This window comes from Myotis daubentonii, chromosome 3, assembly GCF_963259705.1.
Source record: "Myotis daubentonii chromosome 3, mMyoDau2.1, whole genome shotgun sequence".
NCBI classification, from domain to species: Eukaryota; Metazoa; Chordata; class Mammalia; order Chiroptera; family Vespertilionidae; genus Myotis; species Myotis daubentonii.
In genome coordinates, this window is record NC_081842.1 from 57,692,558 (window position 1) to 57,710,634 (window position 18,077).

An 18,077-nucleotide genomic window follows, 5' to 3' on the forward strand; every position below is an offset into this window, starting at 1 on the left:
GCTGATTTCTCAACAGAAACTTTGCAAGCCAGAAGGGAGTGGCAAGAAATATTCAAAGTGATGAATACCAAGAACCTACAACCAAGATTACTTTATCCAGAAAAGCTATCATTCAGAACTGAAGGTCAGATAAAGAGCTTCACAGATAAGGAAAAGCTAAAGGAGTTCATCACCACCAAACCAGTATTATATGAAATGCTGAATGGTACCCTTTAAGAAGAGGAAGAAGAAGAAAAAGGTAAAGATACAAATTATGAACAACAAACATGCATCTATCAACAAGTGAATCTAAGAATCAAGTGAATAAATAATCTGGTGATTATAATAGAATCAGGGACATAGAAAGGGAATGGACTGAGTATTCTTGGCGGGGAAAGGGGTGTGGGAGATGCGGGAAGAGACTGGACAAATATCGTGCACCTATGGATGAGGACACTGGGTGGGGAGTGAGGGCGGAGGGTGGGGCGGGAACTGGGAGGAGGGGAGTTATGGGGGGAAAAAAGAGGAACAAATGTAATAATCTGAACAATAAAGATTTAATTTAAAAAAATCGTGAAAGCCAAAACCGGTTTGGCTCAGTGGATAGAGCGTCAGCCTGCGGACTGAAAGGTCCCAGGTTCGATTCCGGTCAAGGGCATGTACCTGAGTTGCGGGCACATCCCCAGTGGGAGATGTGCAGGTGGCAGCTGATCGATGTTTCCCTCTCATCGATGTTTCTAACTCTCTATCTCTCTCCCTTCCTCTCTGTAAAAAATCAATAAAATATTTTTAAAAAAATCGTGAAATATTTATTGAAACAAATAGCAAGACTAACAGAATATGGGGCCAATAAGGAACATGAGTAATTACTCAAGGACCCCAATTCTAATTCATAGAACCCCCTCTGTCTAAGTGCTCATAGACCATTTTAGCAGCAAAAGGTTCCATTACAAATCTCAGACCTTCCCCAGAGGACACACGCAGGAGAGAGACCCGTCAATGTCCTTCTTGGTCAGAATGGACCTGGGGCCCCTGGGGCACCTCGTTGACATGTGTCCTTTGGTGGCGTTTAAAGGTCCCCAGCTGGCGGAAGGCCAGGTGGCAATGGGGACACGGGTAGGGTCTCAGGCCCGAGTGGGTGCGCATGTGGACGTTGAGGTTCCCGTGGTGGCTGAACTTTTTCTGGCAGACAGCGCACTGGTAAGGCTTCTCCTGGGTATGGACCCGCTGGTGGTTACGCAGCGTGGACTTGTGAGTGAACCTCTTCTCGCAGACTTTACAGCAGAATGGCTTCTGACCTGTGTGGATCCGCTGGTGGACGTGGAGGTCCGAGGCCTGAATGAACCTCTTGGGACAGTCAAGGCACTGGAAGGGTCTCTCTCCTGTGTGTGTCCGTAGGTGAAGGTCTAACTGTGATTTGTAGCTGAACATTTTGCTACAGTCTTGACACTTGTACGGTATCTTTCTCCTGGATACTTTGCAAACAGGGTGACCAGTTGGCTCCACGGTGCTTGATGCACCCACTGAATGGCACCGGTGCTGTCTGGTGACTTCTCCTCTGTCCAATGACACGGCTCCTTCTTGAGGCTCCTCTTGGGGGGTGGGAGTGTTGCCCCTTTTTCTCTTGGGGGCACCTCCTGGATTCCCAGAACCTCTTCTTTTTGGACACTGACTCAAAGCCTGTATCTCTGGAACTTGGGTGGGAGGTACGTCACCAGCATCCACACGCTCCAGACCGATTCCTTCCAGCGGGTTCTGCTTCCCCTCTGTCTTCACCGAATCTCCAGGACTGCTGGGAAGTGGAGGCTCTGAAGATGTGAGTACTACTGCCTCTTCCCTGTCTTCCATCACATCCTTCTCCAACTTCACCAAATTCTCCATGGGCCTCACACCCTCAAGATCATTTTTCGTGGAAATTGCCTCCGGCAGGAAGACTTTCTGCCCCTGTCCCCACAGCACTTCACTGGTTCCTGGCTGGTTTCCCGGCTCTTCATTGACCTCCTGGCTGTTCTCAGGATGTACCCCCATCTGACTTATGGGGGATCGGGACTTCACGGATAAGTCCAACATGTGATCTGTGTCACCAACTTCCTCATTGGCCATCTGGACATCGGAATTCTCCAGGAGATACTTCTGCTCTTGCAAGGTGTTGTCCTTCCATTTCCTAGGTTTCTCCTTAGTTCTCAGCAAGACCTTCAGTTCCTCGCAGCTCTGCACTCGCCTCTCCTTCACCAAGACCTGCAGCTCCAGGGGCATGATGGTCATAAACGTCTCCAGCAGAAGCTTATCCAAGATCTGCTGCTTGTTGAGCACATCGGGCCTCAGCCAGCGATGGAGGAGCACAGACATTGTGTGCACGCTGTGGAGGGGGTCCGCGTCCTCTGAGTGTTGGAAGGCTCTGAATAGCACGTGTCCCTTCTCAGAGTCCCAGTGCTGTTCTTCAGTGAGGATTCCCTGGGGCGTTCCAGCTGGTAGCAGCTCCCAGCCCAGGTTGCCCTGGGGGAGCCCACGACCATCAGAAAATGCTTGGTCTGCAGCCATATTCACTGGAAACGTGAGCTCCTGATGGAGAGCAACAGAAGGGACTGACTCGGTATCAGGTCCACAGTTCTGTCCCCACAGCACGTCACTGGTTCCTGGCTGGTTTCCCAGCTCTCCATTGACCTCCTGGCTGTTCTCAGGATGTACCCCCGTCTGACTTATGGGGGATCGGGACTTCACGGATAAGTCCAACATGTGATCTGTGTCACCAACTTCCTCGTCGGCCATCTGGACAAGGGAATTCTCCTGAAGGTACTTCTGCCCTTGGAAGCTGACGACCTTCCATTTCCTAGGTTTCTCCTTTTTTCTCAGCAAGACCTTCAGTTCCTCACAGCTCTGCACACACCTCTCCTTCACCAAGACCTGCAGCTCCAGGGGCATGCAGATCATGAACTTCTCCAGCAGAAGCTTATCCAAGATCTCCTTCTTGGTGAGCACATCTGGCCTGAGCCAGCGATGGAGGAGCACAGACATTGTGTGCACGCTATGGAGGGGGTCCGCGTCCTCTGAGTGTTGGAAGGCTCTGAATAGCACGTGCCACCTCTCAGAGTCCCAGTGCTGTCCTTCAGTGAGGTGTCCCTGAGGTTGTCTGGCAGGTGGCAGCACCCAGCCCAGGTTGCCCTGGGGGTGCCCATGACCATCGGAAAATACCTGGTCTGTAGCCATATTCCCTGGGAACGTCTCCAAAGGGATTGGAGTAAACCCAGCCTGAAGTCAGCTCCTGATGGAGAGTGACAGTAGGGCTCGGACTCAGTAACAGGTTCACAGTTCGCCTCTGCAACCTCCGCACCAGTAGCTCCTGCAGCCCGGACTGACGAACGCTGTGCCAGGCACTGACAGCCGCGTGTTTATATACCCACTCCGGGTATCACTTCTTATTCCCGCCTCTCTCTGTGATTGGTTAGAGATCAGGGTTGATCCATTTTTCATAATCCGATGAGACATGGTTTCCGGGAGAGAAACGCCTGGGGCCACATGAGGCATGTTGGCCAATGAGCTGCTTCCCACGTGTCTGAAGCGCTTGAGGGACCCAGATATGCAGACCTGGCCCAGGCCTGGGTGCTGAGGGGTCACGGAGGGTCTCGGGTTCAGTTCCCGATTTGGGCACATCCCAGGTTTTGGGTTCTGTCTCTCTCTCTCTTTTTCTCTCCCTAGAATCAATTTGAAAAGAATAAATAGCCTTACTTGGTTTGGCTCAGTGGATAGAGCGTTGCCCTGCGGACTGAAGGGTCCCAGGTTCGATTCAGGTCAAGGGCATGTATCTTGGTTGCAGGCACATCCCCAGTAGGGAGTGTGCAGGAGGCAGCTGATGGATGTTTCTCTCTCATCGATGTTTCTAACTTCTATCCCTCTCCCTCTCACTTCCTGCCAGAAGCCGGTTCATCCTTGCTGCTTGACACAGTCGCTGCAGGGAAGAAACATCTACACAGCATATGTTTCAAGGGGCGTAGCGTATATGGCGTACTGTTCTTAATATGTTTGCTCACCTTCTTGGCACTATGTGTTTTAACCAAGGTCACCTCTCCAAGAAAGGTTGTTTCCCAGGTAGAGATTTTTCCCTGAAGTTAGGGAGGGAATAAAACCCCCTAACTAAATGCCAGGCGGGTAGTTAATCACTTTAACTACCAACAATCACCCTTAAGCTACATAATCTGTACTCCCTGGAATGGAGATAAGAAATGCCCTAACCTTTGGAATAGAAACTGACAGGATTAAAATCAACTGGTATAAATACAGATGTAACAAGACAATAAAACACAGAACCTGGCTATAGAACTTGGCTAGAGATCCTGGCTAGGCTGCTGATCAACTGAACGCTGTCTCTGTGTCATTCATTCTTTGCCAACTCTGTCCACACCTTGGGGAACCCCTGGACCTGCTGGGGTTGGACCCCAACAACTTCCTCTCTGTAAAAAATCAATAAATAAAAAATTATGTAAAAAGAATAAATAAAAAATAAAAAAGCCCAGGCAGCTTGGCTCAGTGGTTGAGTATTGACCTATGAACTAGAAGGTCATGATTGGATTCCCGATCAGGGCACATGCCCAGGTTGCAGGTTCAATACCCAGTGTGGGGTGTGCAGGAGGCGGCGGACCCATGATTCTCACTCATCATTGATGCTTCTATCTCGCTCTCCCTCACCATTCTTCTCTGGAACCGGAGTACAGAGCAGTTGGGGGCTTGTGGCTCCCTCCCAATTCAAAAAGACAGCCGTGTCCTCAGTTGCCAGCCCTTGCCGTGTGCGCCTCCGTACCTCTGCACTTTACTTCCGCGCCTCCTCTGAGTCTCAGTGTGCTTTTCTCTTTCCTTCTAGTTGTAGAGTTTCCACTCAGCCACCCTTCCTGTGGTTCTGGATAATGTCTGTTTTGTCTTTTAGTTGTATTTTTGAATTTGTTGTGGGAGGCAGCAATTTCCGGTGTTTACCTATGCCGCCATCTTGGTTTCTCCCCTGCAGGATGTATTTAGGGGACCCCTGTGAAAGGGTCCTTCAACCCCCAAAGGGGTTGCGACCCACAGGTTGAGAACTGCTGCTAGTAATTGGAGCATGGCTAACAGGATCCTCTGAGGGAGCACATTCCTAAAGACCAGGAAGAAGGTCTAGGCCCCTTCTTGGATTTCCCACAAACCACATGCTCTCTACCCCACACCCTCACCTACCCTACACCTTCTGAGCCCCCAGGTCCCAGATCAGGGGAGTGTGAAGTGTCTCAGGTGTGTGGGGTCGGTGGGCTGGACTGTAACAGCACTTACGGATCACCCATCTTCCATGTGCTACCCTTAGAACATGAGTCAATACAGTCCTGTTTGGGGGCCATTTATTAAGCTTCTTGTATGTCCCAGGCACTGTGTTTGTTCACCTAACCCTGACAACAAGGAGTGACAATAGTGTTATCTCTGTTTTGTAAATGAGAACACTGATTTTTCAGAGGCACCGAAAAACAGTTAGTCAGAGCCAACTATGATTTCATTTAATATTTGCATGTATCAGTAATCTAATACTAATAATGGTTAACTTGTATTGAGTGTTCACTATGTTCTAAGAGCTTCACATGCATAAACTCTTCTAACACTCACAACAACCCTATGAAATTGAGTGTTATCAACCTCGTTGTTGTTTTTTTAATTGATTTCAGGGACAGGAGGGAGAGGAAGAAAGCGATAGAAATATCAATGATGAGAGAGCATCATCGATCGGCTGCCTCCTGCACTCGCCCTATTGGGGATGGAGCCCACAACCCAGGCATGTGACCTGACAGGGAATCGAACCGTGACCTCCTGGTTCATAGGTTGAAACTCAACCACTGAGCAACTCCAGCCAGACTCCTCCTCGTTTTATAGATGGGAAAACAGAGGTGCAGAATGGTTAAGAATCTTGCCCAATGTTACTCAGCCATCAGCCTCTTCAACCGTTCCCAGTAGGCTCAGTTCAGTTCAAGCGTTGATTGTGTGCCATCCAGGGGAAACAAGACAGAGAGTGGTGAAAAGCATGGACTTAGGAGTCAGCCATGTTTGAATTCAAATTCTAGTTCTAACCCGGATGGGCTGTGTGAATATGGGAAAGTGCGTTCGCTCTCTATTGCTATGTAACAAACCACCCCAGCCTCTGGCTGCTTGAAACAGCAGCTGTTATCTCCCAGTGGCTGTGGGTCAGGGATCGAGAGGAGCTTCGCTTGATGTCCGGCTCAGCTCTCTCCCAGGGCTGCCGGCAAGGTGTCATCGAGGCTGTGTCACCTCAAGGCTCCACTGGGAAAGGACTGCTTCCAAGCTCCCTCGCATGCCCCTCTCCCAGGGCTGCCTCCTTCCGAGCCTGGCAGCTGCTCCCCTCAGGGTGAGTGTCCGAGGAACAGCGAGAGGGAGCACCCGAGATGGAAGCCACTGTTGCTTTATAACCCAGTCTCAGAAGCGACATTCTGTGCTCACTTCGGCAGCACATATACTAAAGTTGGGCCGATACAGAGAAGATTAGCATGGCCCCTGCGCAGTGATGACATGCCAATTCATGAAGTGTTCCATAAAAAAGAGAAAGTGGCATTCCATTATTTCTACCCTATTCTATTAGAAGTGAGGCACCAAGCCCAGCCCACGCTAGAATGTAGAGATGGACAGGAGGGGAGAGGCTGGACCACCCCAGACGCTGCCCACCACGACCTGTCACTTACACTCTCAGCCTCAGTTCCCTCATCATAAAATGGGAATTATAATAGTACTAGAGGCCTGGTGCACGAAATTCGTGCAAGGGACTCAGCCCTTGCAGCCACTGCAGCTTGCCTCAGCTCTCACAGTCCTGGCTTCATCTGGAAGGTTGTCCCTGAGGTTGTTCAGCTGTCTGGTCTAATTAGCATATTATGCTTTTATTATTATAGATTTACCCCAGGAGTTCTTCTAAGGCCTCAGCGATGATGCTTACAGAAGAGATGGGAACGCTGCCCAGCAAAGAGTGAGTGCTTAGTAAGTGTTGGTCACTATCCCCACCTAGGCCAAGCTACTTGTGGGAAGGGACACTGCCTCTTTCTTGATGGCATCTGTCCCTTCAGTGCCTGCCTAGCGCAGTACCTGGCACTTCCTTTCACTCCTCGGCTGCCAGGCACGGAGGGTGACGGTGCACGAAGTGGAATAAAGGAGGCAGTGAGCACGTTGCTCGTGCCATTCCCAAGACCTGTGGGAGGAGCCTCCCCCTAAAATCGCCAGGATTGTCCTCTGTGAGCCCACCAGGGTGCGAGGGTCGAGAGTAACCAGGGGTCTGGTCCCTGCTGACTCTCAACCTACTTCACCCAGAGATGGTCGAGCAGGGAAGGTTACCACCGGGGGCTGGTCCTGGGTGTGAATCCAGTCCTGCCTCTATAGGCCCTGGCGTGGCAGATCCCCCAAACATTGGCCAGGGCCTCCCAGGAGGATCTGGTACAAGGGCAAGGACAAGTTCCAGAATCCTGGGCCACCCACATGTGGTGACAGTAACTGTTTGTGGCTCCCTGAGGCTTGTCATCAAGGAACAACATGTTGCCCTCTAGGATGCTTGGCGGTGGTGGCAGCTGCTTGGCAGTACCAGTCTAGAGCTCAGGGGAAAGAGCAGAGGGACAGGGAGGGAGGGAGCCAAGTTCTCGACGAAGGACCATGAGCCTGGCCAGGCTGCAGACCAGGAAGAGACCAAGCGCAGTAGAGAAGCAACGGGCTGGGCTGGAAGGACACAGGCTGTAGAGCCGTGGGTGGGCTCAGGGCTCAGCCACTCGTCTGCCAGTGACTTTGGACAGCTGCTTCACTTCTCTCCATCTCTGGCGCCTCGTCCACAAAATGACCTTCCATCTTGTACGGAGGTCGGGAGAAACAGCAGGACACATGTGCAGGCCTGGCACACAGTAGGTGCTCCCTGAATGGAACCATCGCTATTATCAGCACAGTAGGTGTTCCATAAATGGAACCATCATGCTCAGGGTGAGAGGGTGCTTAGGGAGAGAGAAAGATGGAAGGTAGCCTGTTTTGGTTTGGAAATTTTATTGAAATGTGTATACATATTAAAAAGTGCCCGTATCCTCAGTGTTCAGCAAGATGAAGTCCCACCAAGTGAATCCACATGTGGAACCAGCATGTCATCAAGTAACAAAACGTGACCAACACCCCAGAAATCCACTTCTGTTCCCTTCCAGTTCTCTGCGCGGAGAACCACGAAGCTAACATCTAAGGTCCCATTTCTGTGCTTTGTTTGGATGGAGTGAATGGTGGGCCCTCTTTTGTGTCTGCCCCGCTCGGCGCAGCACGGTGTGGGTACAGCACTCGCCCACGCTGTTGCACGTGCTTGGAGTCTGCTGCTTCTCATTGCTCTGCGGTGTTTCACTGTGTGAACATATTCCAGTTTATTTGTTCATTCTATTGTGGATGGGTCTTTGGTGCCGTGAACATTCTCATCGATGTTTTTATTTGATGGATTTAGGATGGAATTGCTGGGTCAGAGGTCATCCGAACTTATAGCTTTAGGAGGTACTACCTCACAGCTTCCAAAGTGTGTGTGCTAACATACACACCACCCACCCAGGGTCCCCTTGCTCTACACCCCGGTGCCCACTTGGGTTGTCACTGTTTCTCATTTAGTCATTCTAGTAGGTGGGAGTGGTGCTTTTAATTGTGGGTTTCATTTGCATCTGTGATGTATAACGGGGAGGAGCACCTCTTCCTATCTTTATTGGACATTTGGGTATGAACCTAATTGTGTAATTTCTGTCCTTGATGGGGCTCCTCTAGAGAACTGAATCCACAGAATTGCCAATTAAAACAAAACATACTATCACCTGTGGCAGATGTTGAGCCTGATTCAAGCAGCTCCATCCACGTCTCACAGCTCCAGGTCCCCACAGGACCCGCCCTCTGCCAGGGAGGGGTGATGGTGTGAGGCTGGGCAGGCAGATGTGAGGCCACGCACGCACTTGTGCTACTGCTGCTGTTTCTTCTGACGAGCTCGGGGGTCAAGATATTCGGTTCTCCTGGGGTGGCCGTCGCAGAGGTCCAGGCCCAGGCTCCAGCTTTGTGGTGTCAAGGGACAGACACGGCATCCCTCCAGCTGAGGTGGGCACATGGACCAGGCTGAGGGATGTGGCCCTGGAGCGGCAGATGGGTTAGTGGCTTCCAGGCTCCCAGATTCCTGACCAAGCAGAGATGGCAGAACTCTTGGCAGGCCAGTCCTGCCACATTTGAGGGGCATCATTCCCAGAAGCCCTGTCTCCGTCTGCTCCACCAGCCCAGCCCTCCTAGGGATTTTGTAAAGTCCTGATTCCCTGCATTAATTTCTGTTCTGCTTAAAATAGCTGGAGTGATTGCTATACCTTCAATTAAACCCTGACTGACACGTTGTGATATACTGATGCCGCCATTTTTGGGGGGGAATATCTATAATAATAAAAGCATAATATGCTAATTAGACCAGACATCCTTCCAGATGTCCTTCCAAATGACCTTTCGGATGAAGCCACGGGTGGCAGGGGCTGAGCCCTTTGCATGAATTTTGTGCATTGGGATATATATATATATCTCCCCCCAAAAAGGGAAGACCATACTTCTAAAATAAAAGGATAGTTTCTTAAATTTTATTAAATCAGTCCCATGAAAAGCCCATTTTCCATTTCTCATTTTGCAAGTAGAAATTCCAACACAGGACACTGCACATCTAGGAGAATGGCTAAAACAAACTAATGGGCTCTAAAGGAAGAAGTGAGCTTAGAAGAAGAATTAAAAGGAAAAACATAGCCCTAGCCAGCTTGGTTCAGTGGCTAGAGCATCAGCCTGTGGACTGAAGGGTCCCAGGTTTGATTCTGGCCAGGGGCACATGCCTGGGTTGCGAGCTCGATCCCCAGTGAGGGGCGTGCAGGAGGCAGCCGATCGGTGATTCTCATCATTGATGTTCTATCTCTCTCTCCTTCTCCCTTCCTCTCTGAAATCAATAAATAAATATATTTAAATAAATAAATAATAAAAGGGAAAACATAGAGTGGCCCCTAAATGGGGCATGAGGACCTTGTGAGCTGCAATTTACCGACATTAAACCATCGTGCTGGGAGTGATGTGACCCTGCACCAGTGGTCTACTGAACTCATTCAAAATGCCACAGGCGGTATTATTCCATGGGCTCCTTCACCCTGACCCCGAGTTAAGGGTCAAGGAGCGCTCTGATGAGGCGGCATATTGGGTAGGAGCCGGGGCCCAGGAAATAATCTGAGCGCTCATTAGTGAGATGCGAAGAGTCATCTGCATTTAGATGGTAATGACAGGATTCAGGGAAAACAGCTGGAGTGAGGAGCTGTCCAAGAGGTCAGGTGAGGGGGGGGGCGTGGGGGGACCTTGCTGGGGATTGGGGATCCAGGAGCGTCTTTGCTCAGCTGCAGCTCTATGGTTGCAAGGCCTCAGTGAGGAAGCCTGGCTGGGCAAGGACATCTCCAGGCTAAGAGTTGGGTGAGGGTCTGTGGCAGTGGCAGCAGTTGGTGATGAATGTGTGTGTGGGGCGGTGGGGGGGGGGGGGCGGTATGGGGTTGGGTAGTAGAGTCCAGCTGGTAGGGACAGGGAGAGGATGGATGGCAATGGAACTCTAGAGATGGAAGTACCTCGGTCCCCTCTGGCCAAGCAATGTGAAGTGATTCTCTCTCTCTCTCCCTCCCTCCCTCCCTCCCTCCCTGTCTCTCTCTGTCTCCCTTTTAAATAGTGTATAATGGAAATTTTCAAATAGACCCAAAACTACCTATCATCACCCAGTGATAATAATCATCACTTCATCAGTCCAGTGATTTTTAAGCATCTGAACCTCTGCTCAATACAATTTTATGTATGTGTAGCTGAATGAGATGATGACATACTTACTTGTGTTTTTCCCCCTCATTCCTTTACCCCATTCAAGCAGCCTTTAGGAGAACGAGCAATGCCTGGGAGAACTTACAGGGTTGGCTGGGGCGGTAAGAGAGGGGAGAGGGGGAGGATTTGCATTCCTTCACTAGGGTTGCAAATAAAACACCAGGAACTGAGTGGCTTAGACAGAGAAACTATTGTCTCCCAGTTCTGGAGGCTGGCGGTCTGAGGTCCAGGTGTCAGCAGGGCTGGTTCTTCCTGAGGCTGTGAGGGAACGCCCTGTTCTGGCTCTCTTCTCTGCTTATCGATGCCTGTCTTCCCTTTGTCTCTTCACGTCATCTCCCTCTGTGCCTGTCTGTGTCCACATTTCTTCTTCTACGGACTCCAGTCATTTGGATGAGGGCCCACCCTCATTTAACTTGTATCTCTAAAGAGCCTCTCTCCGATAAGGCCACATTTGGAGGTATGAGGGGTTAGAACTCCAACATATCTTTTTGGTGGGACACAACTCAATCCAGAACAGGGGCTCACTGGCATAGATGGAATGAATGCATTGAAGAAACACAAAAGGAAATCCGCCTCCCCTCCCTCCCCATCCCCCCCCCCCCCCCCACACACACACACAGGCTGGGAAGGGTTTTCCCAGGATGGAGGGTGGGCTTAGGAATGGCGACTTGGAACAAGGAAGAGTAAGGCAGAGGGGACATTGGTCAGCTCCCAAAGACACCCATGTCCCGAGATGGGCACAGAATCAGCAGAGACAGCTGGACCCCCAGGCACCTCTGGGCAGAGCTGTGGTTGGTTGGGGGGACATGGGTGTTCCTGAAGTGAGGCATTATCTGAAAAGGGCACTCCAGGAATATGCAGGGCGAATATTTCATCCAGCTCCTGGGAGTCAGAAAACAAGTTAGAAATGTAGAAAACCGAGGAATTGATATTTTCTGTACCTCCCGAGTTTGACAACTGAGAGTTTATATGTGCCAAACATAAAGCAGATAAAAGCAGGACTGGACTGTTCTAGTCCCGAATCTTGGCTCCCCGACTCCTTGCAGCATCCCAAAGGCAATCCAGGAGTTTTAGGGTTCTGGGAAACTCAGTTTGAAAACACTTAGGGTTCACCCTCCCCCGCTTAATTGAGCACACAAAGACACAGAGGCTAGAAGAGGAAAGACCTGGCTGTGGCGGGGGTCGAGGGGGGGGGGGCGGGTGGCACACAGTCGCTAGCAGCAGAACCAGACCTGAACCCAGGTCTCCTGGTTTCTACCACACACTCCAGGGGCTTCCTCAGAGATTTCCCAGACAGCGGGGTGCCTGCACGACCTGAAGTGGTCCCGGAGCCACTCGCTGGGACCTCCTCAGGTTTTTGTTTTAGCCCTTCTAACAGGTGTGCAGCGGCCTGCGTTCCTTTGACACTGACATGTGCCTGCTCATCTTTGAGGACACTTTGCTTTCTAGCCTAGTGAGGCGCTCCAGGTTCACCTTGTCCTGTCCGTGTCCCACAGAATTATCCCTGAGTAAGCTGTTAATCCCCGGCTCTCGTTGAGTTTGACCAGCAGTTTCACGAGAAGAGGATTTGGGACACTACGATGGGTTAGGGGTAAACCATAAAAATGCACTTCTCTAATGTAGATTGGTTATTCTGTCAGAACATTCCCCAGACACTTGCGTGATTCCCAGGTGCAGAAATGACTGAGACCTTCCCCCTTGAGTTTGTCTTCAGCATCTTTTATTACATTCCTCTCTGCTTCAACGCGTTAGATTGTTCTCTGTAATTAACCCTCAGCAACAGGTGATTAATACCGGCATGGCGGCAAGCAGGAAATGAGAATCTGAGGTTGGACATCTGATCCGGTTGGATCTGAAGGCATCAGTGGTCCTGTTATCATCAGGAGATAGTATTCTGGAAGTCCATGTCCCACAATGACAATACTTATCACCTGTTGTCACCTACAGTGAAGGTAAGGCTTTGGAGGACAGAGTGGCTGCTCAGATAAAACACTGTGGCGAGAGTAAGGAATATGAAACCTGGGGAGTGGGCTGGCTGCTTCAAACTACACAGAGTATTTAAGGAAAGAAATAACCTGAGGGTTTTTCTTCCTTTTTTTAAAAAAATGGCTTTAATATAGTGTCGGATGGTTATTAGACTTAACCAGTGATCACTTCATAAGCTCTATAAATGTCTACTCACTATGTTTTACACCTGAAACTAATATAATATTGTATGTCAACTAAAATAGAAAAATAAAAAAATGTTTTAAAAATAACTTTATTGTCACCCAGCCAGCATGGCTCAGTGGTTGAGCATTGACCTATGAACCTGGAGGTCACAGTTTGATCCCCAGTGTAGGGTGTGTGGGAGGCAGCTGATTGGTGATCCTCTCATCAAAGATGTTTCTATCTCTATCTCCCTCTACCAAATCAATAAAAATATATTTTAAAATAATAACAAATAGCTTTGTTGTCAATATAGCTATGTATATTGACATACAATAAATGGCATATATTTAAAATGTACAATTTCATGTTTTGACATACACACACACACACACACACACACACACAAACACATACCTGTGACACCATCACAAGACCATGTACATCCGTTACTGACAAGCGTCTTTGTGCCCCTTTGTAATCAATCCTTCCTGCTCTTCCTTGCCCCTTGCCATTCCCAGGTAACCACAGATCTGCTTTCGTTCACTATAGGTTAATTTGCATTTTATAGAATGTTTAATAAATGGAAGCATACAGTATATACTCACTTTTATTTTTTTATTATTTATTTATTTTAAAAGTTTTTTAGGGAGAAGAAGAGAAATATCAATGTGAGAGAGAAGCATCAACCGGCTGCTTCCTGCATGCCCCCTACTGGGGATCAAGCCTGCAACCTTGGCATGTAACCTGACCAGGAATAGACCCTCTGGTGTATGGGACAATGCTCAACCAACTGAGCCACACTGGCCAGGGCTATACTCACTTTTGTCTGGCAGTATAACCACAGGATATAAATTATCCTCAGGATAATTATGACAATCAATTTGAGGTTTATTCATGTTGTTGAGTGTGTCAATAGTTCATTCCCTCTTATTGATGAGTAGTATTCTATTGCATGGATATACAAACATTTGTTTATTCACTTGTTGATGAATATTTGGATTGTTTCTAGTTATGAGCAAAGCTGCTATGAACATTAATGTACAGGTCCTTGTGTGGAAATATGGTTATAAGCTCTCATTTTTCTTGGGTAAATACCTAGGAGTGAAATTGATGGGTTATATGGTATGTGTAACTTTTTAAGAAGCTGCCTGGCTGTTTCCCTGTGGTTATACCGCTTCACATCCCACCAGCAGTGGGAGTTTCAGCTGCTCCGTGTCCTGCCTCACACTTGGTGTGATCGCTCTTTAATTGTAGCCATCTAGTAGGTCTGCAGAGGTATCTCGTGATTTTAATTTGCTTTTTCCTGATGATGAATGATGCTGAGGATCCTTTCTTGTCCTTATGTGTTATCTATATATTTTCACCTATTTTTGATAATGTGTCTGTTCAAATCTCTTGCCCATTGTTACTGGGTTGTTTTCTCATTACTGAGTTTAGAGTTCTCTTAGATGCTGCATCCACATCCTTTATCACATGGGTTATTTGCAAATAATTTCTCCCAGTCTGTGGCTTGTATTTTCATTAATTTAATAGTGTCTTTTGAGGAGTTCTTAATTTTGATGAAGTCCAATTTAATAAAAGCATTTTAAAATAATAATTTTACTTTTGGTGTGATAGCAAAGAAATCTTTGTGATCTTGAGTCAAAAAGACTTTCTCCTTGTACTTTTCTTGTCAGTTTTAGGTTTTACATTTAGGTCTATGCTACATTTTGAGTTAATTTTTGGTGTGTATGGTGTGAGGCAGGGGTTGTCAAACCTTTTCTAAAGGATCAGATAGTAAAGACTTTAGGCTTTGAAAGCCATCCAATGTCAGTAACTACTCAACTCTTGTCATGTAGAGCAAAAGCATGCTGAGACAATAAATAAATGAGTGTGCCTATGTTTCATCAAAACTTTATTTATAAAAACAGGCAGTGGGCGCATTTGGCCCACTGATCAGAGTTTGCTGACTCCTTCTTTAAATCTCCAAACACCACTAAAACCCCCTTGGCAACAGAAACAGCCCCCTCCATCCCCATCTGCCAGGTCTGGTCCCACCTTGCTTAAAAATCCTTGTGATGCCCTAGCTGGTTTGGCTCAGTGGATAGAGCGTCGGCCTGCGGACTGAAAGGTCCCGGGTTCGATTCCGGCTAAGGGCATGTACCTTGGTTGCGGGCACATCCCCAGTAGGAGGTGTGCAGGAGGCAGCTGATCAATGTTTCTCTCCCATTGATGTTTCTAACTCTCTATTCCTCTCCCTTCCTCTCTGAAAAAAAAAATCAATAAAACATATTTAAAAAAATCCTTATGACTTCATCTGAGGTAAGTACCTTGAAAAGGAATGACAATTTTTCTCATGCTTCATTCCTACCTACTTGTCTGCCCCCAGAGGACCACATACAAAGTCCGACTCAGGAAGAGGCGTCTACATGCCAGAATCTCAGGTGGACAAAGCAACCTGTTAGGTCATTCAACTTCTTCATGCTCTCTGCTTGCTTGGGGTTGACAAGAAAAGGTCCAAAAGGTCAGGTCAAATTCTGCCCCTAATGCTGTAAGAGATTGATCAAGTCACTGTACTTCTTCCGTCCTCTGCATCCCCATCTATGGTGAGAAGAAAAAAAAAAGATTTCTCCCAACACTCTCAGTGTTATTGAGCAGATAAGACTAAGACAATACATTTCTTACCCCTCTGGTTTGCTCTCTACCAGACAATTCCAAAGCTGCCTTCTCCTTGAATCATTTTTAAAAACTGCCTTTAAAAAAAGCACTACACAAATGCAAGGTATTGCTACCATTTTCTCTTTTTAAGTAATTCTAGAAAGCCCTACCCGAGGATTTCACAATCTGTCCCTGTCCCTTGGTGCCTCTGTCTGTTGCCAGGGAGAGAGATTATCCCGGCTTGGGGAAGGTCAGCCAGCCCCAGCATGATCTCTAACACGGCTTGGCTTGCCAGCCCACAGATTCAAAGCCAGTGACACAGAGACTGGACAAGACCACTCCAAGGCCAAACAGAGTGGCCGCTGAGAACACTCAGCACCACTCCAGCTTCTCGCAGGCCTCTAATCACCACCCACGCCCGCAGGAGGGCACAGGCAGGCTGCGGGCTGTCAGAATCCCGAAACGGGGGCTGTCTTTGAGAACAGCGCCGTATCTGCAGGGCCCTGGGGGCCCCTGCTTTGAACACCGCAGAGATGAAAGAGCAGATCTCCCGGACTACAGAGGAGCCGGTACACAAGCCGCACAGACATAAAAGTATTTATCACAGCCATTTATAAATGCATGCAAGAGCCTGGGACCCAGCCATGTGCCTCATTCCATGCTAACCTCTTAAATGAACATCTGAATTTCTTAAGAACTAAGTTGTTAAATCGCTATTATTAAGAACAACTCCCGTTTTATGTAAGGGTGAATAATTTAAAAAGATTTCACACCATTGTCTAGATCCTCCGGTTGTTAAGTGGGGTAGCAGAGCACTGTTACCCTTCCAGTTCAGAGAGGTGAAGCGACTTGTGACTTGTTGGACATCCCGTCGATAGAAAGTGGTAGAGCTGGTGTGGCGCCTCTGGTATTCTGAACCCAAGCCTGGCGCTTTCCCCCTCAGTCCTGAGGGTTGAATGGAAAGAGTTTTATCAGGTGGGATGCCTTAGGAAGGAGGCACCGGCAGAAAGGAGAGATGAGCTGACTGCTGCAGGATGCCAGTTCAGCCGGTCCTGCCTACCAATGCGGAGACAGCTCTTAGGGGCAGATCATCCTTCCCACCCCCCACCCCCTCTTACCTGAACACATTGTTCCAGGCTTACAAGGGGGTATTGTGTTTTCTTTACAAAAGGATTCACCAGAGAGAGCTTTGAATAGTAATCTCCCCAAGGGCATCTAAATAGGGTTCAAACCATAAAAATGATATATAAACACAATTTAGGGAGACATCAGTATATTGTACAAGGCCCATATATAGTCAATTGCATGTGCAGAGAGTCACTGGGGTCACTTAAGACATGGGTGGGAGAAAATGACTTCTAAAGAGTATGGTTGTGCTGGTCTCTGACTCTCTCTCCAATGCTCCATAAAGAGATAAAGAGGTTGTGGACTCAGTGTGTGTGTGTGTGTGTGTGTACTCATGGGAGGGGTATATACCTGGTGGGGGAAAGCTGGCTTTAACTACCAGAGTTGAAGTTCAATGATGCTGTCTTCCAAGAAGGTTGCCTTTGACTTTTTCTAATGAAAAATTAATAGGCGCTTGCTTGCCGCTGCCTTTAATTACATTAGCTAGAGATGAGTGTCTGCCAACCGGCATGGCTCCGCTGTCTTCTTGCTGATCTTCTCTCAGCAAAGCCCACTGGTTTGGGAAGAGAAATGGCACCGTTTTGGCTGACAGCTGAAGAGGCAGAAACATCATGGGGTAAAGATTGTACCACATTTTCAGCTCATGGGTGCCCCCCCCCTTCCCCCACTCCCGCCATCATCATTCACCTGATGGAGAAGCTGAAGCAAACACAGCTTGGTGGAGCATGGATCAGGATTCTACACCTGTGGGCTGAGGGCCCCAAAGGGCCAAGGAGATCTTGAAAGACGGCCACAAAGCCCTGTCTATAGGCACAACAAGCATGCTCCCTCCACAAACACAGGACCGTTTTTCTAACATGTGAAGATGCAATTGGGATTAAAAAAGTATTAATTCATTTAAAACCAATTACTAAATGTATAATAGCTTTTTGCCATTATGTATTTTCTTAACTAAAGGTACATATATACCTTATTGGGGTCCTTGAAAAATTTTCACCTTAAAAATGGGCCGCCACACAGTAAAAGACTAGGAACTTAAAACTGGGGTATACCTCCTATAGCTGTAAACCGGGGCTACCGAAGGAATGTCTCCTTGGACTGTACCTTTCCACCACTTTTCAACAGCTTCATTGAGATACAATTTACATTGAGTAAAGTCTATCCATCTAAAGTGTGCAAGTCACTAGTTTTTAGTATAATTACAGAGTTGTGGAACCATCACCACAATCTTAGAACTGCTTTCACCACCCCATTGTAGTCATTAGCAGTTACTCCCCATCCCCATCCCCGGATCGAGGCAACCACTGATCATTTTT

General features: G+C 48.2%; 1 protein-coding gene, 1 long non-coding RNA gene and 1 other non-coding gene across 3 annotated transcripts in view; 1 reads left to right on the forward strand and 2 right to left on the reverse strand.

The window, feature by feature from the left end:
• Nucleotides 1-975: 975 nt before the first annotated feature.
• Nucleotides 976-2,994, reverse strand: LOC132229603 (zinc finger and SCAN domain-containing protein 5B-like). The gene has a single exon (XM_059686164.1). It carries the CDS (start codon nt 2,992-2,994, stop codon nt 976-978), a length of 2,019 nt encoding a protein of 672 aa, XP_059542147.1.
• Nucleotides 2,995-6,433: 3,439 nt separating this feature from the next.
• On the forward strand, nt 6,434-6,540 carry LOC132232074 (U6 spliceosomal RNA). Its single transcript, XR_009452236.1, has one exon. It is a non-coding gene; the product is annotated as a U6 spliceosomal RNA (small nuclear RNA).
• A 6,011-nt stretch (nt 6,541-12,551) lies between these two features.
• The window catches only part of LOC132230330 (uncharacterized), a 13,689-nt gene continuing 8,163 nt past the window's right edge, over nt 12,552-18,077 (reverse strand). Inside the window, exon 2 of the long non-coding RNA XR_009451854.1 lies at nt 12,552-15,579. This is a non-coding gene — a long non-coding RNA (uncharacterized LOC132230330). The remainder of the gene's footprint in view (nt 15,580-18,077) is intronic.